The sequence below is a fragment of the Paramisgurnus dabryanus genome, chromosome 16 (genome assembly GCF_030506205.2).
Source record: "Paramisgurnus dabryanus chromosome 16, PD_genome_1.1, whole genome shotgun sequence".
In the NCBI taxonomy this organism is placed as follows: Eukaryota; Metazoa; Chordata; class Actinopteri; order Cypriniformes; family Cobitidae; genus Paramisgurnus; species Paramisgurnus dabryanus.
In genome coordinates this window covers 30981409-31005508 of record NC_133352.1, presented here as the reverse complement: position 1 = coordinate 31005508, position 24100 = coordinate 30981409, and the positions used below count along the sequence as shown (strand labels likewise).

The window sequence follows — 24100 nt, the reverse complement described above, 5'->3', positions numbered from 1 at the left end:
ATGGCAAAAAAAGTTTGGGGTGGTTAGATTAATGAACTATAATGTGAAATTAATATGAATGTTTTATAAATCAAAGTATTGTGTTGTGTCACACATTATTAGTTCTTTGTTACATGTATAGTAGACCATTTTTTGTCGGTGGATAATAATGATTGCCCTTTTCACCAGCTACCACCACAAGTAAATTTCAGATCTGTGGGAAACAATGGAAAACGTCATGTTGTGCCACACATGCATACACCTGTGGTCTTTAACATTGACAAAACATGTGACATAATATGCCCCATCCTAACTTTTTTCATTTGAAATTACGTCAACGCATCAAACAACGCTGTGCATTTTAAGGCACTTCAGTGGGTGTTTAAAGCGACTTTAGCAGTGATGGTCCATTAACTCGACTCTGTGATGTAATGGCAGATGATGAGAATCAACAACTCCTACACACTCACAGCTGATGTGATTTTCTGTCTCTCTACTGAATCTGAAACATTACAGACATTGAGACAGCTGCCTGTGTTTATGTGTTTGATTACTGTTAGATTCATCTGTGAATATTGAATCGTTGAATCTGTGCATCCTGCAGCAAAACTAATTCAATTTCAGATGAGGTAAAGTCCTCCTGTGGTGAAAATCTAGTTTTTATTGTTTATGTGTCTATATGGTGTTTTTTAATATGCTTTTAAGACAAACCAAATGTGCAAATTCATCATTTAACAACATTGCTGAGTATTTTTTTAAGACATTCATACCCTCATTCATACTTGCCTCAGTTTTCTAACAGAGTTAAACGAGTGGAACAGTTTGAGCAATAAATATTATGCAGCATAAGCTGGGTTTCCATCGAAACGTAAAGCGAATCTTTAAAAAAGTTGCAAAAAAACCCCATCAATTTGTTAGAGCGAATGACGGTGCTATTGGTAACATAGTAACCAACAGTAAATAAAACAAGGGAGGTTTAGAAAATAAGAGACAGGACTGCTTTTAGTTACAATTTGGCAGGTTATACATTTACTAGCAGTGCAGCTTGTAATTGTCAAACTGAATGCTGCATTTTTAATGCGGGCACTAGCATTGCAATGACGTCAAACCCCATATATGGGAAAGACAACATCAGCGGAAACAGCTAGACGATCAGTCACGTGGGTTTAATGTTCGCTCAGTCAGAATTTATTTGGCAAATGCATTTCCATCTCCCATTACTCGCATTTACTTGCATGAGTCAAAAACATTTTTATTACAAATTTGCCACTTACATCACAAGTTTCTTATGCAATACTTTAAAATGCGCATAAAATCAGTGTGATGAAACCCCAGCTATAGACTTGGTGCTGAAACGCTTGCAGCACTGCTGCTTTAGTCACTTATGCATTGTGTGCCAAATGTAGCACCTATTTACATATTCATAGATCCATGTATACTAAAAGAGGCAAGGGTGCAAAGTTACATTCAAGATGTTTTAAAGCACAAAGAATTTACTGTGACTGGAAAAACCTTTTACATGTTATTAGGATGGTAGAGTTTTAAGTGATAAAATTATCGTCTACATTGGTCTTTAAAAGGGACATTTAACAGTACTTTTTAAAAAATGTCAAATAAATCTTTGGTGTCCCCGAAGTACGTATGTGAAGTTCTAGCACAAAATACCATATAGATAATTTATTATAACATGTTAAAATTTGCCACTTTGCAGGTGTGAGAAAAATGTGCTGTTTTGGGGTGGGTCCTTTTAAAATGCAAATGAGCTGATCTCTGCACTAAATGGCAGATATCTGCACAGTTGGATAGTGCAGATTAAGGGGCTGTATTATCCCCTTCTGACATCACAAGGGGAGCCAAATTTCAATCACCTATCTTTTCACATGCTTGCAGAGAATGGTTTACCAAAACTAAGTTAATGGGTTGATCTTTTTCACATTTTCTAGGTTGATAGAAGCACTGGGAACCCAATTATAGCACTTAAACATGGAAAAAGTGTGATTTACATGATATGTCCTATTAAAGAGTTTGCAGTCTAAATGAGAATTGTTATGAGAATTATTCTCTGGGTACCAGAACGGCCAACTGACTCTTTTCATTGAACCTTTAAACTTTTGGTTTTTGGTTTGAATCAGTAATTCAGTCTAAATATTTACTGGATTAATATATGGCTCACTGGATGGGTGTTTATATGCGTCACCAAAGGCGCATTTGCTGTAATGTTACAAAAAGCTAATGGCTGTTTACTTGTCGGCAGTGGTGGACGAATTACACAAATCATGTACTTGAGTAAAAGTAAAGATACCCAGGGTAAAATTTTACTCAAGTTAAAGTAGAAGTACTTGCTTAAAATTTTTACTTGAGTAAAAGTACAAAAGTATCTGCCTTAAAATGTACTTAAGTACAAAAGTACTGTGATTTATTATGTCTGTATCATATTGTCACGAAACTCAAATTATGTGAAAAAACTCTCTTGGCTCACTTATCTATTAATAGAAGGACATTAATTATTCAGACACTGATGTCTATTAAAATTATCATATGCCTAAAACCTTAAAGGGACACCATGAAACTTTTGGCCACTAGGGGGTGCTAGACACGTATTTTTCACTTCTAGCGCCCCTAGAGCCCACAAGCGCCGCAGCACTGTCGCAAAGGCAAGGAACTGGCCAACCTTAAAACTAAACTAAAAACTAAACATTTAAAATGCTAAACGATCAACATTTTGAGACAACAGGGAGAAACGCAGTCATGTTACAACTTTCTGATGAGGAACTCGTCGTGGCAGAAGCCATTTCTCAATCTGAAGGTTGCAGCCTCCGGATGTCGTATTTCTAATACGTCATCAAGACTGTCTTATTTCACAATATTAACAATTACAAAGTTGACTATTATACTTAGTTAATCGTAAATTGTTGCAGTATGCTTATGACCTGCGAATGTAATGCTCAGTTTACCTTAATAACCCAGGCTTGACGACGTGTGCAGCCTGCATATTTGACCTCCGGAGGCTGCAGCCTTCCAATTCAGAAACGACCAGACGTATTTCCTTGCCTTTTTCCAAACAAATATTGTTGCATCCTCTCTCTCTCCCTCGCCACCAGGATTTTCCGCAATGGCGCTCGTTATTCCTCTTTTTTGTGTGAAAATCGCTCCAAATCCAAGTAAACCGATGCGTTTAGGTCTGCCGCTTTGTAATACGTCACGCGAGTGACAGCGGAACGCTGCAAATGAGGAAGAGAGAAGAGAGAAACGCTCGGATCTGATTGGTGAATGAATAGGGTTTGGTTTTACACTTTGAGCAAGTTTGAGTGCTATAGCATCCTGGATTGTAATGTAAATATCATAGACACAGTAAAAAGAAAGGTAAATACGTGAACACAGCATCTGAATACAGGGAACTATATGCAATATAATCGCCGTAATTTATAAAGAACATCGCATTTATGTATGAATCAACAGTTTATATAAAAAATTGCCTTAAAGGGGAATCGAACCCGGGTCGCCCGTGTCATAGGTCCGTGACACTAAAGACTGTGCCACAGAGTCACATATTAGAAACTGCTCTCTACACTCCTTAAGTAGCCTCCAGCAAAATTCACGTTAAAAACAAATTGTGTGGAGGAAGTGACGTATGCCGTAAAGCAGTCGAATTTTGTAGTTTTTTTTTGTGCTCTGGTTACTACCAGAAACCCTAAGTTTTAAAATACGAGTAAAAGTGATACAGACCCCGTCAGGCTATGGTAGACATGTCATTCAACCTATTTAAAGTCGATGTACTATCACAAGGGTCTTGAAAATGTATTATGAAGGTTGAAAAATTACATGGTGTCACTTTAATGCCAAACAATTCCTTTAGCACCAAATGAAATAACAGGATTTGAGAGCAGCAAGTCTCATTTCAAGATTTATTTGTTAAATAATTTAACAGTTTAAGTGTAGTAAAAACTTGAATTAAGCACAGGTTCACAGGAGTTTTCTTTTACTATCTGGAGGTTGATGGAGCCTCCTCACTTTCCAGGTTTCTTTTCCTTGATGATGTTACAGTAACATACCTTTTAATGTTGGCTACCATGCTTTCTCTGCAAAAGAAAAGATTCAGACATTAAATACATATCTAGAAACCAGTCTCCCTTCCTTTGGCAAATACAATAAGCCTTACAGAATATAATTTAAGAAACATTTAATGTGCTTTAGCATGTCATATGTATATTGTAATACATAAATAAATGTATTAATATATTTGGAAGCAAAACTTTGGAAAATATTAGTTATAATATGTAGTATAAGGACCACTCCAATCCACCTGCCTGTTTAAGCAAAATACACTGCATGGCTAGTCAAAATGTCATTTATATTTTACAACAGTGTTGATAGCGATTGATTGTCATTTCACAATAACACAGCACTAACTATACGGCTAAAAATAGCTCCAGCCTGCATAGCTAACTTACTTAAAATTCATTCATGATAACATCGTATATATTTTAACTACACAATGAAACAGTTTTCTGCAAGCTACTGTTAAGATTGCTCCTTTAAAAATATAACCAGAATAAAAATGGCTTACCTCTACGCGTTTCCTTAGATTTGAAGGAATATTCCTGTAAAACGAAATAGCACAGTTTCAAGGAAGGCAGAGAAGACACGAAGGACTCCTTCTTCTATTTCAAGGACTTATTTACGCGAGTTTTTTAAGGCCATTGTTGTTGTGGCGGGTCAAGTCATTTCCTCCATTGTTTTTAAATGCAGTTTTATTCTCCAAACGATACGCTGGCTGCTACACTCGCTTAGCTTTCGTGAACCAGCGCGGCAACCAAAACAAGTTCAAAAGCACATGCTGTACCCTGATTGGTGGTTTGACGCATCACGGGTGCGTTTTTTTTTTTTTTTTTTTTTTTTTGCAGCGTTATTTTATCCAGTTAAGTTTTTTATCCACTGATAAATAAAAAGGAACGACCGAATTTTCAAAATGTAGTAGAGTAAAAAGTAAGATATTTGACTTTAAAATGTAGTAAAGTAAAAGTAAAAGTCTCCCAAAATAAAAGTACTTGAGTAAAGTACAGATACGCCAAAAAACTACTTAAGTACAGTAACGAATTACATTTACTTCGTTACTGTCCACCACTGCTTGTCGGTCTAACTTGTTCTCTCTGTCTGTCTTTCTCAGGTGTGTGTTATTGCCGTTGTTGAGCTGTAAGGCTCCTCCACAGGGTCTGTTTGTGTTGGTGGACTCAGTGGACGAGGACTCTTCTTTAGGGGACCGAGATCAGAGGTCAGGAAACATTGCAGAGCTGCTAGCTGCCCATCACGATCTCTTCCCACCCTGGCTTCTGCTCATCTGTTCTGCCCGCAGACAAAACAAACACATCACCAAACTCTTCACAGGTAACTTTCTTACCTTTGCGGTGGATGTGTGTGTGTGTGTAAGCTGGCTGAATACTGTAGCATCTCTTGTTTATTATTTTTTAACATCTATTCATTTAGCAAAAGTCAACAAAATTAGTAGGGTTGATCTTTCATGTTTATCTTGACAAAAAAATATCTTGGTGAAATCTTTGATGCCACTTTGTCATTCGAGCCTTTTGTCAAGAACAGATAAAAAGACCGAATTTTTTCAAATTGGAAATATTGCACGTATTCCGCGTATGTTGTCCTTTTCTGTTTGTGAAAATGTATTTTTTTTCATGAATTGATTATTGCAATGCTCTTCCTGCTGGAGTGTCCAAATCCTCTCTTAACAAATTGCAATACTTGCAGAATTCAGCAGCTAGAATTTTAACAGGGGCTACGGCTTGCGACCATATAACTCCTGTTTTGAAGACATTTGACTGGCTTCCTGTTAATTACCGAATAGATTTTAATATTTTAATGCTTACATATAAGGCTTTGCATGGTCTCGCTCCACAGCATTTGGCAGATCTTTTAACATCTCACACGCAAACTCCCAATTTACGATCTTCTCAGCACAGTCTCTTAGCTATCCCAAAACAAGGATACGATCCAGGGGTGACTGGGCCTTTTCATTGTATGCTCCAAAACTGAGGAACGCTCTCCCAACTGACACTAGGGATGCCAATTCTTTAGCTGTTTTTAAACTTTGCTCAAAACATTCTTTTTAAGGAAAGCTTTTATGTGGTTGTTTGATGATTTATTGCTTTTATTTGATTGTTTTACGATTTATTTCTTGTTGATTTGGATTATATTTTGTCTTATATTGTAATGTTTTTTCTTTTATGTGGCTTTCTTGGAAAGTGTCTTAAGAAAGCAACTTTTAAAGGCGCTATACAAAATAAATATATTATTATTATTATTATTATTATGTTAATTTTCCCCACCGACAACTGCAGCTTGTTAATCGAACATGAATCGTTATCGTATTTTCATGCAACATTACGTTATCAAAGAGTGTGCGATCAGGCTAGAGGATTAATATACAAAGAGGGCCGATTGTCTCTTTTTCATTCACCATAGTGGTCATTTCTAAAGCAGGACACATTTCAACAAGTTTTGCTTTTGCATCGCCTTTCTCTGTTTGTGCAGAAGAGAGAAGCTTAGTTATTTTTCACACAAGTTTCACAAAATACCTTCCAGGTAAATTTTCTTCTAAAAATATATAAACATACAAATATATTAAATGAAAGAACAGAACATCTGCTTTCAAACAAACAGTAAACAAACAAACAAAAGAGGGGGGGGGGGTCATTCTATCTATATATTTTTTCTCTGTTTATAAACTCTTAAATATGGGCATTTTTCTTCTATATTTTTTTCTCTGTTTATAAACTCTTAAATATGGGCATTTTTCTTCAAAAATACAAATGTTTCGGAAAAAGGTGAAATAATTGTTTTTTTGTGAAGAAATTTTGTTATAGATCAGATTCAAAATGACTATTATAACATACACGGAGTGTAAAATTAATAAATAACTTTTTTGCTTCAGTGTTGGGTAAGAGCATCATCTAGTGGAAAATCACATATTACAGATAAATATAAAAACTCATCAGGAACAAGTTTTTTTCATGCAAATTTTTTCTCTTAATTGATGAGATAACTCGTCAATGGCGGGGAATGAGTTAATCTGTCAAATTCTTACCTTCGTTAAAGGTTATTCTGTCAACATTAACATCCCTAAATATTAGCATTGCTAATATTACTTGGGATACTAGGGATGCACATAATGTTCAAATAAAACTATTCGGTCGAAAATAACAAGAAAATAGGCAGGAAAAGTGAAGAGAGAATACATTTTACTGAACAATAAAGTTTTTGATGATGCGATCAAATATCAACCAGCGTAGAGTGAAAGCCGCAGCCGCTTTTAAATGCAGCAAACATGTGCAGTGTGGAAGCATTTTAAAGTGTCAGAAAAAGATGGTTTATTGCAGTTGAATATTTTCTGTTGCAGACAACTATTCGCACCATCTGTCTATTATCAGATCATATGCAAAATGTATGTGTAAATTCTGCAAGGGCCTTGCGTTTTGTGAGGTCTGAGATGAGGAATACTAATGTGTTACTTTTCATAGAAATGAAAACATAATTAGATGTTTAGAAGTAACACAATAATGTGTAGTTTTGTTTAGCAGTGGTAATGACAGAAGAGCCGATCTTGTAAGTTTGGATGAGTTTCTCAAACGCCTGCAGCAGGAAATCAGATCCAGATGTGTGAATATTTTCTAATGAGTGTGTGTGAGGACAGATACACACCGCCGTTTGTTTTGGCTGTATAGATGGAGTCTCTATAGAGATAATGAGTCTGAGTTGCTTTGCTTTCCTCTTTATCATTTTGTTTAATTTCACTAAAGCTTCTTCATCAGGCTTTCTTGTACCAGGAATGTCATTTGCATTGCAGTTTTTCATTACTGTTTTTTCCTTCAAGACTTACAATTAACCATCCGTGTATGCTACTGTAGATTTTAGACGTCTCTGCTGTGGTAGATCTGAATCCTAGTGTCAAGTTTGGGTTGATGTGCGTTTATAAGCATGACGTCAGGCCTTTGTGAAAGTTCAGTGGCTTCTGTTGCAGTTTCTCTTCTGGACTGAAGTGGACACTTTTGCAGCATAGCAAACTGAATGCTTTTGTTATATAAATTAATAAATGATTCGTTGTCTGATCATCTCATCTGCATTGTGTGGGTGGTGGGCTTTCTGCAAACCACAGAAGTATTTCTGTACTACACAGAAACAAACACACACACGCTGTGTTGAAACACACAGCTTGTATAATAGGTGGTGGTGTTGCGTATGTGCGCATGATGCTGTATATTTGTGTCAGCGTTTTGTGTTGATTTCAGCGTTGTGTTAGTGTTCACTCATTTTATTTATGGTTCTGTTGCTTAGCTACAGTGCTGGACTGAGAAATCACCAAATCTATACCTACATAGTATGCCCACTTATCCTATGCCTTAAGAGTATGTACTGTTTTTGTCATAGGAAAGTATTTGCATTCAAGTGTGCAGAGTATGCAAGTATTGGATCATATTAATGTGTAATGGAAATGACCAATGCTGCCTTGATGTACAACATATGCAAACATATCAAATTATGCAACTCCTCTCACTTCAGCTTTCCGATAAAATTTAGTTAAATAAATGACCAGGGTTTCACGCAGCACTTTGTAGTCCGGGCGGCCCGCCTAAGCTGGGAAAACCCTACCCCCTTAACTAGGTCGTCCAAAAAAAAAGAAATTCGCTGCACAAAAAGGCCGTCAAGTGCATCTCGGAGAATAGCGCAGAATAGCTGTCTGGAGGATAGCCAGTTGATAAAACACGTGTCCGTGAGAACTGTAAGTGGACTTATGTTTTGGGTTTATTTAAGCCTGTTATTGTATTAGTCTATAGTTCTTGCAAATTTAAAGTAAGTTGGCTTGTGGTGATTTTTTTGTTGTTTGAGGAACCTGCTAGTTTCACGTGCCTGTTGATCTATTTGTTTGAGCGCTCTTGCTCACTTTATTTTATACTTGCTCATTTTCTGCGGGAAACCCTGAATGATGCTTCACTTTTGAATTAAGTTAGCTTTAGTAAAATGGTCCTTCTCGCAATGAATTGTGGGTAATATCAGCTGTTCGAGTGTTCATGTATCTGCAACGTTTTCCACGCAGATAAAGCTCACTGCCCATAGAAAGTAATTTCAAAAAGGGTCCTGCCACAGTTTGTGTAGCATTTGCTGAAAACTTATTTTTATTTACTTGCCATTTTTCTGTGGTGTAACAAATTGAAAACATTATAAATATCGGAATTTACACGAACCCCCCGTAATATTATGGTGCTTTTCCATTGTATAGTACCCCGTGGTTAAGGTCGGGTCAGCTCACCTCACTTTGGCTTGGTTAGCTTTTCCATCGAGTTTAGTATCACTTCGCAGTGGGAGGGATTATAGGCGTGTCTTTATATTTGCGCTGCCTACTGCTGTGACATCATACGATTGAGAGCGTTGTTGGAATGCTATACATTCCCATACATTTATTTATTTCTCAGTCCACCATAAAATTTTAATTGACCACCACAAAAAGATGTTTGCACATCGTGTTAATTACTACCTCGGTCTCACATAACAGTTTCTGTTCAAACACCAGTGGCGTCAGTTGTGTCGTGAATGTGTCGCCACAAACTGCAAGTCTGGAAAAACTTTTTGTGTTGCTGATTCTCAACCTGTGGATGTTTTTCATCGCTTAAAAGGAGTTTAGGAACTTACAGCAAAGCACAGATAACAACGTTTACTCGAGACAGCGCAAGCTAGCACGAAGGTAAAGCAAATCTTTTACATTATAGACCTTTTGCGAGTCGACGTCACAGTTACGTCACGCGCGCATGTGGTGGCAGAAAAACAGTGGAAATGAATGAGACACGAGTGAAATGAACAATATAACTCACTAGAAAATGAGTTATAACAAAATGTTTTGTTGTGCTGTTGAGTGTCAGAATAGGAATGCCAAAATAGATGACCTTCATTTTTATACCGTCGTCGAAGACACCATTTGAAGATAAACGTAGGTGTTTATGGTTGCAATAAAAGCCCTCAACCGGACAGACTGGAGTGATGAAATCATCTGAAAATCTTTTAATTATTTGAATAGAAAATAATTAGAGAAGATATCCGGTGTTCTGTCGAAGTCTGATCCCTCTATGTGTTTCTTATAGCGTTTTCATCACGTTACGTTTATAATTTATTTAGAAAGATTAAAGATTTGAATTAGTTCATAATATCAATAATATTACCATATTATTTTTATATTTTTTCGTTTTCTATTACTTCTTTTTACCTTATGTCTTAGCCTATGTCTTCTTCCTGTTTGTTCTAAATTATGATGTTTACTAATAAATATATAAACATAGCACACACTCACACACACACACTGTGTAAAGTGTTAATAATATATAAACAGGCCTATACAAATTAATTTGTATGTAAACATAAAAGTTTTAGATCAAACACGTAGGATAAAAATATAAGGAAGAAAATGAAAACAGGAAATGATGAAATATTTAATAAATGATATTATACAGAATACATAATAGTATTGCTCTTATAGGTACTTCAGCGATTCATACTGTAAAAATAATTGATTTGCCAATAAAGAACAATACATATACATTACATACATGCACACATATCAGTAGCCAAGCCATTTAAACTTTTAATTTATTTAAAAATAAACGTAACTTGGTGAAAACGTTATAAGAAACATTACACTTAAGAGAAATATAGGGGAAACAGACTTCTACAGAACACCGAATCCTTAAAAATCACAGTTTAATGCTAAAACACTTCACACAGCTATTGAGAAGCATTCACTTTCTGCCACCAGTTGGGCTCCGCCCACAAAAAAAACGTCATCTCTGTTTGCAAACACGCAAAAGGTCTATAGTGATGACGCTGGTAGTGACGATTCTCTCAGACCAATCAGTGATCTACAGTGTTTTCGAGTCACGTTTTGGTATCAGCTCAGCTCGCTTGGAACCCCAACTGAGGTGCTACTAAAAAAAGTATCGGGTACTACATACTGCACCCAGTGGAAAAGCCCCCAAAAGTAAGCTGACCCGACCCAAACCGCGGGGTACATGCAATGGAAAAGCACCATTAGAGCAGCACTCCAGTAAGTAGTCTGACACCAAACGGACAGAATAAGAGAAACTATTATTGTGCATTCATTTTACACCACAGTGGTTATCTGGAAAGTGTTTGTGTTGTACTAATCTACTGTGACTTTGTTGACAGCGTCAACTGTAAAAAAAAATCAGATGCATAAAAACTTGAATAGCCGTTGTTCTGGTGCAGTGATACATGTCTGTACCTGATTTTCTCTTTGTATTTGATGATTTCGAGTATGTGTCTGTCTTATGAGAGGGACCCAGCCCTCAGACTCAAACACATGCACTCGCTGCTAAAGCTTTTGTGTGTAATCTGAACACACACACTTGAGCTTTGAATTGGGCAGCTTGGGCTGATTCAAGTATATTTTCAGAAGCTTTGCTCTCTTTGGTAGGAGCTCAACTCATAATTATAAACATGTTTGAATATGTAGGCTGGTGGAGGACGAGCGGCGTTTCATTCATGCGAGACCATCACCACACGTGCGGAGACTTAAAATAGCCCATCGTCAAGAGTTCAAAGATTCTCATGGTCACATCTCTGGACTGAAGAAGCCAAATCAACTCCAGATGATCGTAGAGGCGAAAAAAGTGCAAAGCTGTAAAACTCATGTAGATAGTATAGCTCAGATAATTCGATGAGAGATGTTTGAGATGGCTGACTTTTACCACTATTGGACATTGGCTGGTTGTTTAAAAACTGACGATAATCAGGGCAGATTATGTCCTGGCAATCAAAAGGGGTGGAAAAACTCGTATTCGCATGATTATTTTTAATTGGGTGACAATTTTGCAAGCTCTGGATTTCACAACATATTAATTTAAAACAAAATATCGTTATCTATATATATCTGTAAATGACGTTATTCTAAGTAAACTAATATAATTTAAGGTAAGGAATATCGGTATTAGCACAGAAATTTTGTATCGGTGCATCCCTAGCATTTAGCACACCTGAGTGCTGTTCACATGACCCCAGCTTATAAAAACACAAATCTGTGGTTTGGTTATATGATAAATTCATTAAAGGTTGAGGATCCAGTTACCCCCCCCCCCCAAACAGCCCCCCCTCATCTCATGAACTTGATTGTTAATAGTACACCAGCATGTCTGTTTTCTGGTTGCGGTGATGGTTTGGGAAGACTATTGAGAACTAAAGCCTGATTTATACTTCTGTTTCGGACCCATGCCGTATCCTCTACATCATAGGCTACACATCAGTTTTCATTTATGCTTCTGTGTTGACATGCAGACCGCGATTAGGCAGTGTTGACAGGCATATTACTGGTGTAACCCACAGTATCAATGCAAAAGCCGGAGCAGCAGCTGCTTGTCATGTATGTTGTTGGAGAAGCATCAGCAGTGATGGCGGCAGAAAGACTAGGGCTGTGTATCGCCAACGACTTCAAAATAAGATTGCTTCTTACTCGTCCTGCGCAGCAGTTTAGGTTGAGATATTTGCAATATAATGCGCTTTCATGCTAAACTCATCAAAAGAGAGAGAGAGAGAGAATGTGCCTAAACTTTCACTCTATTATATTAAACTTAAAGTAATTCTTCACCCAATTTAAATATGAATGTTATGAAATTGGGTCACCTTTGTAGTATAAATGTGATTTTTTTTTTTTTTTAATTGGTGCCTTCTAGGCCGAGAAAAGCTAGAAAATGTGTTTTTGGCTTATGTGGATGAAAAACACCAAATCCCAGAGTGCATTGCTTCGCTGCTCTACGAGGCCACGCCTACCGGTTCGAGAGGGCAGGAGGGAGGGGACATTCAACTAGGCTAGCTACCAGCAAGTTGACTCAAAAACTGAAATGACACCGGTTAATGTGATTCTCTGTGACGAGTTAGTTGATAGATTATTTTAAATAATACATTTTTTTACATCGAAATTGTGATAAGTTGCTTTGTACCGGGATGTACAGTCAAAACCAGGAACGGACAAGCAGTAGGTTTCCATCATTTGCCGGTTTTGACGGTTTATAGATGTAAATATAACAACCATAGCTCAGCTGACGGACGTGAAAAAAAAACAAAATACTCACTTTACACTCTGGACTCTGTTTCTCCCTTTTTTGTATATCATTATGTCAGTATCAGTATTTTCTTTTTACCATGCACAAATAAAAATGTCACTGAACTTTTGCGGTGTAATTGTAACAATGAGCACTCAAACACACCAAACCAACTATTACTAAAAACACACACAAAAACAGATTATCCACGGGCACTGCACTAGTTCATAAAAAGACATACCTGTATTATGAAACAGCGCGTCAGTCCTAACCAATGGCTAGTTTGCGTTGCTGAAATGTCCATGCTAAGCGTTCACAATATAACATCCATTTGTGTATTATTCAGTGTATTACATATGAGAAATATTTATAATCCATTGGATTTAGTATAAAATAATCAGTACGCCCCAGCTCGAGTCTGCCTGGGCTCTGGCCATTCTTCCTGACCGCCAGGCAAGGCTCGCTCCTCGGCTAAACCAGCTGCCCCGGCATCCTCTTGTTTCTCAATATATTGAGGCTCGTACGTGTAGCCACGACCATCGGATTCGCGCACCAGATCTTCAAAATCCCCTTCTGCCATATCGTCTCCAAAACTAAGATAGCTGACCCTGTTTATTGCCAGTTGTTATAAATTTTTACTGCTGAAAAGAGAGAGCCTTAGCGAAGATTCAAGATGGCTGACTCTTATTTAGATTCATACTTTACCGTCCAACCCCTATGGGCGGGTTGAAAACATGCGGAAATAGCTCCTATTACTGACTGTAGTATTTGACTTAGGCCAAAAAGTCCTCAGATGACGCAAAAATCGCGAAAAAATACTGCCGGGTTTCTACTGATACAAAGCTGAATGCTTAATTGGTGAAGTATCCCTTTAAACATGTTAAAAGCCCGATTTTCATGATATGTCACCTTTAAGTGCTATAGTTGGATCCCCAGTGCTTCTGTCAACCTAGAAAATGTGTAACTTGGTTTTGGTAAATCATTCGCTGCAAGCATGTAAAAATGTAGGTCATAAAAATCTGGCTCCCCTTGTGATGTCAGAAGTGGATAATACCGCCCCTTAATCTGCACTATCCAACCACGGCACTGCCATTCAGTGCAGAGATTAGCTCATTTGCATTTAATAGGACACACCCAAAAACGGCACATTTTTGCTTACACCTACAAAGTGGCAATTTTAACATGCTATAATAAATTATCTATATGGTATTTTGAGCTAGAACTTCACATATGTACTCTGGGGAAACCAAAGATTTATTTAATATCTTAAAAAGTCTTGAGAAATGTCCCCTTTAATATGTGGGTCAGATGCATTCCTTCCATATGGATCACAGATCAACTACGATCCATCACACCACTAATAATGGTTACAAAACAAAACATTTTCTCATAATCATCCTACCTTCAAAAGTTTCTCAGAATCGATACAGAAGGGGCTGTAAGTTACAATTGCAGTGACTTGCCAACCAGACGGAGTTATTTTTAAAAACCTGACAGATGAGAACATGATCCTGGCCTTCAGCCACTTTAGTGGTTCCTGGTGTGGGACCAGGATGTTTAAGAAAACGTGTCATCTGTGGAAACATGCAGAACAGGGACAGATTGGGCATCGCTAACCCGTTTACTGGAAAAGCGCTAAGAGTTTCCTGGATACGCATGCCAGTGATTGAAGAAGAAAAAGCAGTGGATGTGTTGGCTACTCATTGGTACTGAAGTGTAGGTCTGTGACCAGATAAATTTGCAAGATGAGGATCTTGAATGAGCTTAAACCCGTTAGATCAGAGTTTCAAAAAACTGGTTCGCAAACCCCTAGTGGTTTGCAAGGGAATTGCAGAGGGTTTGTGAGTTAATAAAAACCATTAATTCATTACAATTAAATCATAAAATAAAAATAAATAGAATCTAAATAAAACACTCTCTAACAAAAATCTATATTTCATTAAACATGCAAATATGAAATTAAATTATTGAAATATTGACTTAATTATTTAGGTCAAGGGGGTTCGGCTGACAAAAAGGTTTGAAAAGCCCTGCTTCAGATGGTGTTTGACTCGCACATAACTTTGAGATTTGAAATACCCTGACAAATAATTGATACAGTGTTACAGTTATAATATATTTTAAACCAATGAATGTTTTAACTGGTGGCAGCGATTCAACGCAAACAACCCTTTAGCTTAGTTTTAAACAGATGAGTTAGTTATGCGCAGGCCCGCTGGCTAAATAACTCATGTGGGTCATCTGTTCCACTGCCCCACTTTTAGTCCCCTTTCATGGCCTCTTCCTCTGTGGAGACGCACAAACTGATGCATTGAGACTGTGTGTGTTTTGTATAGCTGGGGTGAAGGGCCAGGTCAGTCTGGCCACAAATCAATTGTATCCTATGGGACAAGTCATGGAAAATACCCTACTGATGACAAAAACAACCTTCAGCCGGACCGGTGCCCGAAGATAGAAATGGCTGTAACCTGCGGCCAGTGTAGATGATATTCACTAGTCAGCAACATTTAAAGATTGTTATTGTAAGAGTTAAACTAAAGTAAAATGTTACCCATTAACCGGATAATAAAGGCCAATGGCATAAAAGAGAAGAATGCAGAAAGACATTACAGAAGGTGGGATGATTTTCCACAGGTGTGCCTCTGTTGTCTTTCGCGCTCCGGTTTAAATTTCACACAGGTTTTATTTGGGAAACCTCAGCTGTTGATGGCAGCTTCGGGCCTGGGGCACAAGAGACAAAGAAAATAACTCCTGGGCCCTCTTAGAAAGACAGACGCAATATAATCTCATACAAAGGGGTTTTGTGACCTTTCATACAGGAAAGATGTAATCAGTGTTCTGTTTTGTGTCACCGCTTTATCACTTTTCCACACTTTGGAAATTTACGTTTATTGTAAATACAGGACGTGGGCTATTTTTATCTTCTTTCCCATAGAAAATTGACTTGGGGAAAGAGGTTGTTTCGGTAATTGGCCTGTTAAATTAAATGGAAAAAATCGTTCTTCTCTGCCACCGATGGGGTCTGCAAAACGTTGAAGATGTATGTGAACAGCCTTAGAGAAGTTCATGGTATTTCCTTTTTCCTTGACCTCCGGGGGTTTGAGACCATGGGAACTATAAAAAAATCTGAGCATAAAATGCTTGTTTTTGTCCTTTGGCTTGCTGTTATACAGGAATGTTGTACCAAATAAAACTATGGAATTTGCAGTTATCTGAAGCAGAACAGTAAAGCTGTTGACATCTGTTGGCAAAAGTGTGTGTTTGTAAAACCCTGGGTTCTGCCTCGCTGTCTTCTGTAAATATCACAGTTTACATGAGACCTCTGAATATGCCTCATAGCGCATGAAGTTGAATAAAGATACCATTTATTTGCACTCAAAGGTTATATTTGAAGTGTTGTCATTCCAGTACTAGAATTTAGTAAATACTGTAAGATTATGTGCAGTTTATATGCCATTCTAACTGTACGTTCACACCGCTGCCCACAAGGGCGTCAAAAACGCTCTGAGTGCCCTGCCAACAACACTAGAAAAATATAAGTTGACGCTTTGACAATTAAATGCATCCTCTAGAATCCTCTTGGGCAGGCCGCAGAGGACTTTTATTGGTTTCCGCCTTCTGATTGGTTGCCACTGGACCACATCATAGCTCATTACCATAAAGTTGACCTGATTTTAACTTTCCTTGACGCTCGCATCGTCCAAGACGTGCCGCACCAATGTTCACCTGAGCTCGCTGCCTCTCATGAGAAATGAACAGGGTACCCGCGGAGTCTTAAAAGTCTTGAAAAAGTATTGGATTTCATTTTCCCATATTAAGGCCTTAAAAGGTATTGAATTTCACCTCAAAGTCTTGAATTTTTCACGGAGGTCTTAATTTTTCAATTGATCAATTTTGATTTATATGCTGTTAATTCAGACACAAAACTCGCGTGCACAAAAACCACTCGCGAGCGACAGATACAAGCGCAGAACACTATCATGTTTGGAAAAGCATCTTAGCAAGCGCGCAGAACACTATTCGCGCGCGAGAAAGCATTCTCACGTGTTCACAGAACACTATTAGCGCGCAGAAAAACATCCTCCCGAGAGCGCACCTCTGTTCAAAGCGCACAAACACAGTCACGCGAGCAAAGTAAAAAGGCTGAGATGATAAAGTAAAGGCTGGGATGAGCGCTCGCTCGACTTTCTCTATGCGCTCGCAGCTGCACAACACGCACTTGCTCGATCAAGTTGACTTTGGGACTGTGGGGGCGGGACAATGACGGGTGTCCAAGCACCTGTGATCGGTTGTTTGATTTAATCAGTGACACACACAATCTTCTGTTCCACAATCCGTCTCTAGTAAATCTAGGTAGAGAAGAAACGTTTTAATATGTTCATTATGTCGGAGAAGGTCATTTATATGTTAAACAATAGTCTTGTGTGATCCATGCAATAATAAGCTGCAACAATAACGCAAATTTGAAAGCTATTATATATTTTGTTAAATGTTTAATTAGATAATATCATCTTGCAATATATACTATAGGCTACAAATTTACATTGTCACACTAAGTTAGCATTAGAAAACTTTAGTATGGTCCTGTATAAAGATTAACAGAAAAGATTAACAGAAATATATCTATATATGAGCTTGTGTGCAGTTTTTTGTTTGGTGCAGTGAACAGATCTCTTGTCTTTTATGGTCAAAATAGCATAACATTTTAATTTGTTGTTGTATTTGAGGGGTTTTTGTTTCATTTGCCATATTGTTAATTTTTTTTGTCAGTATTGTTCTGATTCAGAGCATTTCTGATGAGTGTTATTAGATGTTGCTATTATCTTAACTATATTAAACAGCAAAAAAATACTATTGTTTTAACATAAATTACCTTCTCCGACATAATGGTCATATTAAAACGTGGCGGGCTGCACAAGATAAAGAGGAGGGCCACATGTGGCCCCTGGCCCTCCAGTTGCCCATCCCTGATTTAGGGATTTTCAAATTTACAATAAATGTACATTTAAATCTATTAAATCTATTTGATTGTTGGTTTTGATTGTTGGGTAAAGATAAGGGTTAGGCCGTTTGGGCCTTGGACTCAGCCTTTCAGAGGCATGTTGTCATGAATGTTCAAACACTTGTAAATAGTAATTATTTGAGGTATATTACGTTATTTAAAATGATTTATTCTACCCGAATGGGTGCGATGTAGGTATTAAATTTCATTTGAAGTGGTATTAAAAAGGTCTTAAAAAGCCTTGAATTTAGGTTTGACAATCCTGGGGGTACCCTGAATGAAGGAGTTTCGGACACTTTGGTGCTCTCGACGACCACGTTGTGACCGTACATTTAGAGTAATCCTTAATATGCTTTATTATGAGGGACTTTTCACTTGGTGATAACAACTTATTTCTTTAATGCATTTCTTTATTTTGAGAATTTGTATGTGTAAACTTCTAAAGTGTGACGCCAAACTAATAACCTGTTGTTATCTTTCTGTACTTTCTCTCAGGATTTCGAAAGATCAGCCTAGACGACCTGAGGAAGGCCTACATCGTTAAAGATGTGCAACAGTACATTTTACATCGGCTGGACCAGGAGGAGGCACTGCGGCAACACCTCACCAAGGAGACAGCGGAGATGCTGAACCAGCTTCACATTAAAAGCAGCGGCTGCTTTCTGTACCTTGAGTGCGTTCTCGACGGAGTGGTTGAAAACTTTATCATGCTTCGGGAAATTCGAGACATACCTGGGACACTGAATGGACTCTACCTTTGGCTCTGCCAGAGACTGTTTGTAAGAAAGCAGTTTGCCAAGGTCCAGCCCATTCTAAACGTAATTCTGTCTGCTTGCAGGCCGCTGACGGTCAGAGAGCTCTATCATGCCGTCTGGACTAAAAACATGACTCTGACCATGGAAGATTTTCAGAAGAAGATGGACATTCTCTCCAAGCTGCTTATTGATGGCCTGGGCAACACTAAGATGTTGTTTCACTACAGTTTTGCTGAATGGCTGCTGGATGTTAAACACTGCACACAAAAATATCTTTGCAATGCAGCCGAAGGACATCGAATGATGGCCATGAGTTACACATGCAAAGCGAAGCAGCTTAAACCATTAGAGGTGCAGGAGTTTGCCTACCACCTGATTAACTCTAACCTGCAGATTGAGCCCTTTAATCTTGCCCTGTGGATGGTGTGGAATGGCACACCTGCTAAAGATTCCCTGTCCACCTCCATACCAAAGGAACAAGAAGTCCTCCAGCTACTTGTTAAAGCTGGTGCCCACGTCAGCAATGAAGACGATCAGTCTTCATGCATTGTGCAACAGGCCCTGGAACGCGAGGACTCTATTCGGACTCTGTTAGATAACGGGGCTTCTGTTAATCAGGCTGACTCCAGTGGGAGAACTCTATTAGCCAATGCCGCATACAGTGGAAATCTGGACGTCGTAAACCTTCTCATCTCCAGAAAAGCCAACATGGAGCTGGTGGACAGCCACGGACAAACGGCACTTACCCTAGCAGCTAGACAGGGTCACACCAAGGTGGTAAACTGTCTCATTGGGTGCGATGCTAATATCAACCACACAGACCACGACGGCTGGACCGCCCTTAGGTCGGCAGCCTGGGGAGGTCACTCGGAGGTAGTATCTGCGCTACTGTACGCAGGGGCAAAGGTGGACTGCGCAGACGCAGACAGTAGAACTGCTCTGAGAGCTGCCGCTTGGGGAGGTCATGAAGATATTGTCCTTAATCTTCTTCAGCATGGAGCTGAAGTCAATAAGGCAGATAATGAAGGACGAACTGCATTAATTGCTGCTGCCTACATGGGCCACAGAGAAATTGTGGAGCATTTGTTAGATCACGGGGCCGAGGTGAACCACGAGGATGTCGATGGCAGAACGGCGCTCTCCGTAGCTGCTCTCTGCGTGCCAGCCAGCAAGGGCCATGCTGCTGTCGTGAGCCTACTAATCGACCGTGGAGCGGAGGTGGACCATTGTGACAAAGACTGCATGACCCCGCTTCTGGTAGCTGCCTACGAAGGTCATGTGGATGTGGTAGATCTGCTTCTAGAAGGAGGAGCTGATGTTGATCACACTGATAATAATGGAAGAACGCCTCTGCTTGCTGCAGCCTCCATGGGGCATGCTTGTGTTGTTAATACACTGCTTTTCTGGGGTGCGGCCGTGGACAGTATCGACAGCGAAGGCAGAACAGTGCTGAGCATAGCATCTGCCCAGGGGAATGTGGAGGTGGTCAGAACTCTGCTGGACAGAGGACTGGATGAAAACCACCGTGATGATGCAGGCTGGACGCCATTGCACATGGCATCTTTTGAGGGGCACAGACAAGTATGCGATGCACTCATTGAACAGGGTGCCCGCTGCTCAGAAGTTGACAACGATGGACGTATCCCTTTGGTTCTGGCTGCACAGGAGGGCCATTACGACTGTGTGTACATCTTGATGGAGAACAAGTCGTGTACGGACCAGAGAGGGTACGATGGGAGAAATGCTCTCAGAGTTGCAGCACTGGAGGGGCACAGAGATATTGTGGAGTTGTTGCTAAGTCAGGGGGCAGATATCGACTACAAGGACGCAGATGGTCGCCCCACGCTTTACATCCTGGCACTTGAAAATCAGCTGGGCATGGCAGAGTATTTTCTTGAAAATGGAGCCAATGTAGAGGCCAGTGACACAGAAGGAAGGACAGCCCTGCATGTGTCATGTTGGCAGGGTCACGTAGAGATGGTCAGGTTGCTTATTAACTACCATGCAGACATAAACTCATGTGATAACGAGAAGCGATCTGCTCTCCAGTCGGCGGCCTGGCAGGGTAACGTAAAAGTTGTTCAAATTTTAATCGACAATGGCACTGTTGTAGACCACACATGCAACCAGGGGGCTACCGCTCTCGGCATTGCTGCCCAGGAGGGACACATCAATGTGGTTCAGATACTTCTTGAGCACGGTGCAGATCCTAATCACGCTGATCAGTTTGGCCGAACTGCCATGAGAGTTGCATCCAAAGGTGGTCACTCATCCATTATTAAACTCTTGGAGAAATACGGTGCCACGAGTCTCAATGGCTGCAATCCGTCTCCTATACACACGCTGGAGCAACAAACACCCATGTCAGTTAATACTAAAGTTCAGTCTCTCACTATAAAGTCCAGCAGCTCTGGAAGCACAGGAGCTGGAGATGTTCATCCTACAGGCCGTGGACAATCCAACGGACCTATTCATGCTTTCAGCTCACCGTCAGAGTCACCGGACTCAACAGTGGACAGACAAAAGTCCTCTCTCTCCAACAACTCGCTCAAAAGTTCCAAGAACTCTTCACTGAGGACCACTTCATCCACTGCAACGGCCCAGACTGTTCCCATTGACAGCGTTCATGCCCTTTCCTTCGTTGAGCAGATTCAACAGCATTCGCTGCCTCGCAGCCGCAGTCGGCAATCCATTGTGTCTCCTTCCTCCACCACCAGGTCCGTCAGCACTCAGCCTGGTTCTCCTAACAGCGAGTTTGACTGGAGCCAGGTGAAGCCAGGTCTAAAGTCCACTAAAGTGTCTAAGAATGGCAACAACTGCTCAAAGAAAGGAATGTCTAATGAGAAGAAAAAGTCCAAGAGCAGCTCTCATCCACAGGGTCAGGTACTGGAGTACGAGTTGACTCAGTTTGATAAAAGGCTTGTGTCTGGCATTGCAGTGAAGGATCCACAGTGTAAGATTTTGGTAGGCAAATCCAGTGGCCTAGATTGTGGCCAATCACAGGAGCAGTTTTACATTCAGCCACAGAGTTGTGCTGAGAAGAAGAGGAATGGGATTATGACCAATCCCAATTACCACCTGCAGGGAAACCAGGTTTTTTTTGGGAGGGTTTCAGTACCCAGAACTGTTCCCGGCAGGGGACACCAGGACCTTTTAGACAATTACCCAGTAGGGGAGACTGAAATAAGCTTGAAACAAGCCCTACAGCTGCAGATTGAAGGATCAGACCCTGGGATGAACTGCAAAAAAGAGACCCCATTATAACTGGTATGTGATATTTCTATATATACACTGTCATGTGGATTTATAATAATGCAGTTCTGAGTGTTTTATTCTGTGCACTGTCACCAACATTGAAACATTTAAGATTGCTTGTCTACTTTGAATTCAACCAAATACTGATCCAAGTGGTTTTGTTGCCGTTTCAGATGTTCAGAAAGAGACTGTGCCAAAGCAAATGCTTTCATCTGCAAAAGAACTTAAACTTCACTGTGGAACATCTCAAGAAGAAAGGAACGTGAGAGAACCAAATGGGGGAAATGTTTGCCCAAGGGTGATGAAAATTTATACTTGTGCCTGTCGATGCTCCAACCTTCTTGTGGTGACCATGATGCACACAGACGCTTTTAATTTAATGCATTAATATTTAATTGGCAGTGGATGCACTTTCTTACTTTTTATATTTTCTTCTCTTTTTTTTGAAAGATTTAAAAATGTATTTCTTTTTGCCTATTGATGCTTTGTTTGTTTGAAAGTCATGTGCATTTTTGTTGTTTTGTCCTGGCCTGTAGACATGCAAACTGACAGCAATGTGCCACTGGAGTACGTTGTTTCCTCTGATAAACATTGCAAACTTTCTGTCATATTTATGTAAATCTCATGGTATATATATGCACACAAACACATGCATATGTATGGTTGTTCAAGTCATGAGTATAAAGACAATAAGTGACCCTGGACTACAAAACCAGCCATAAGTCACACGGGTATATTTGTAGCATTAGCCAACAATACATCGTGTGGGAGAAAATTATTGATTTTTTTATGCCAAAAATCATTCGTATATTAAGTTGATATTTTGTAAATTTCCTATCAATAAATATATTAATAATGTATTTATTATTAGTCATATGTGTTGCTAAGGACTTAATTTGAACAACTTTAAAGGCGATTTTCTTAATTTTTTTTTTTTTTGCACCCTCAAATTTCAGATTTTCAAATAGTTGTGTATCAGCCAAATATTGTCCTATGCTAATTGACACTTATGACTGGTTTTGTGGACCATGGTCATATCTTATTAAAGAAGTCCCGATCTGACTTGAATGACCCTCAGGAATATATGAAGAGTTCAGATGCAAAAGCCGCGTAAAGCCACTGACATTAAAAACAAGATAATGGTAATAACCAAATGCTCTTTGGAGTATTATACATTCAGCAAATACTTTAACTTTAAATCCACTTAATCTCGGCCTCAGGTATTCAGTAATACCGGTTTGTTGGAATCCATTGAGTAATAAAAAAATGCTAATTTAGAAAACAACATGTCAGATGCACTTGGAGAGTTTTGCATCTGAGCTCTAAGTATATTATATATATATATATATATATATATATATATACATATATATATATATACATATATATATATATATATATATATATATACATATACATATATATACATATACATATACATATATATATATATACATATACATATATATATATATACATATACATATATATATATATATACATATACATATATATACATATATACATATATATATATATACATATATATATATATACATATATATACATATATATATATATACATATATATACATATATATATATATACATATATATATATATATATATATATATACATATATATATATATATATATATATATACATATATATACATATATATATATATATACATATATATACATATATATATATATATACATATATATATATATATATATATATATATATATATATATATATATATATATATATATTTGGACCATTAAGATGTTTTGCATTGAGACGTTTTCAATTTTAACAAATTCTCATAACACACAAAATACTATTATCACTACTGTAATGTCTGGATGCTTTTGTTGTTTGTATTTGTTTTTATAATGAGTATTCTGATTACATTCATTTTATTGCCACTATTCTTATCCGAAAAAATACTGTAATACATTTTGCATTGAAATACAAAAGGCGGTACAGCAACTATGA

The 24100-nt window shown here is 38.5% G+C and overlaps 1 protein-coding gene across 1 annotated transcript in view; it reads left to right on the top strand.

Moving 5' to 3' along the window:
• ankrd50 (ankyrin repeat domain 50) overlaps positions 1–23442 on the top strand; it is a 31515-nt gene extending 8073 nt beyond the window's left edge. Inside the window, exons 3-5 of the mRNA XM_065275208.1 lie at positions 5147–5364; positions 18583–22109; positions 22271–23442. Of these exons, the coding sequence (XP_065131280.1) occupies positions 5147–5364; positions 18583–22106 (3742 nt within the window). The 3' untranslated portion in view covers positions 22107–22109; positions 22271–23442. The remainder of the gene's footprint in view (positions 1–5146; positions 5365–18582; positions 22110–22270) is intronic.
• The last annotated feature ends 658 nt before the right edge of the window (positions 23443–24100 follow it).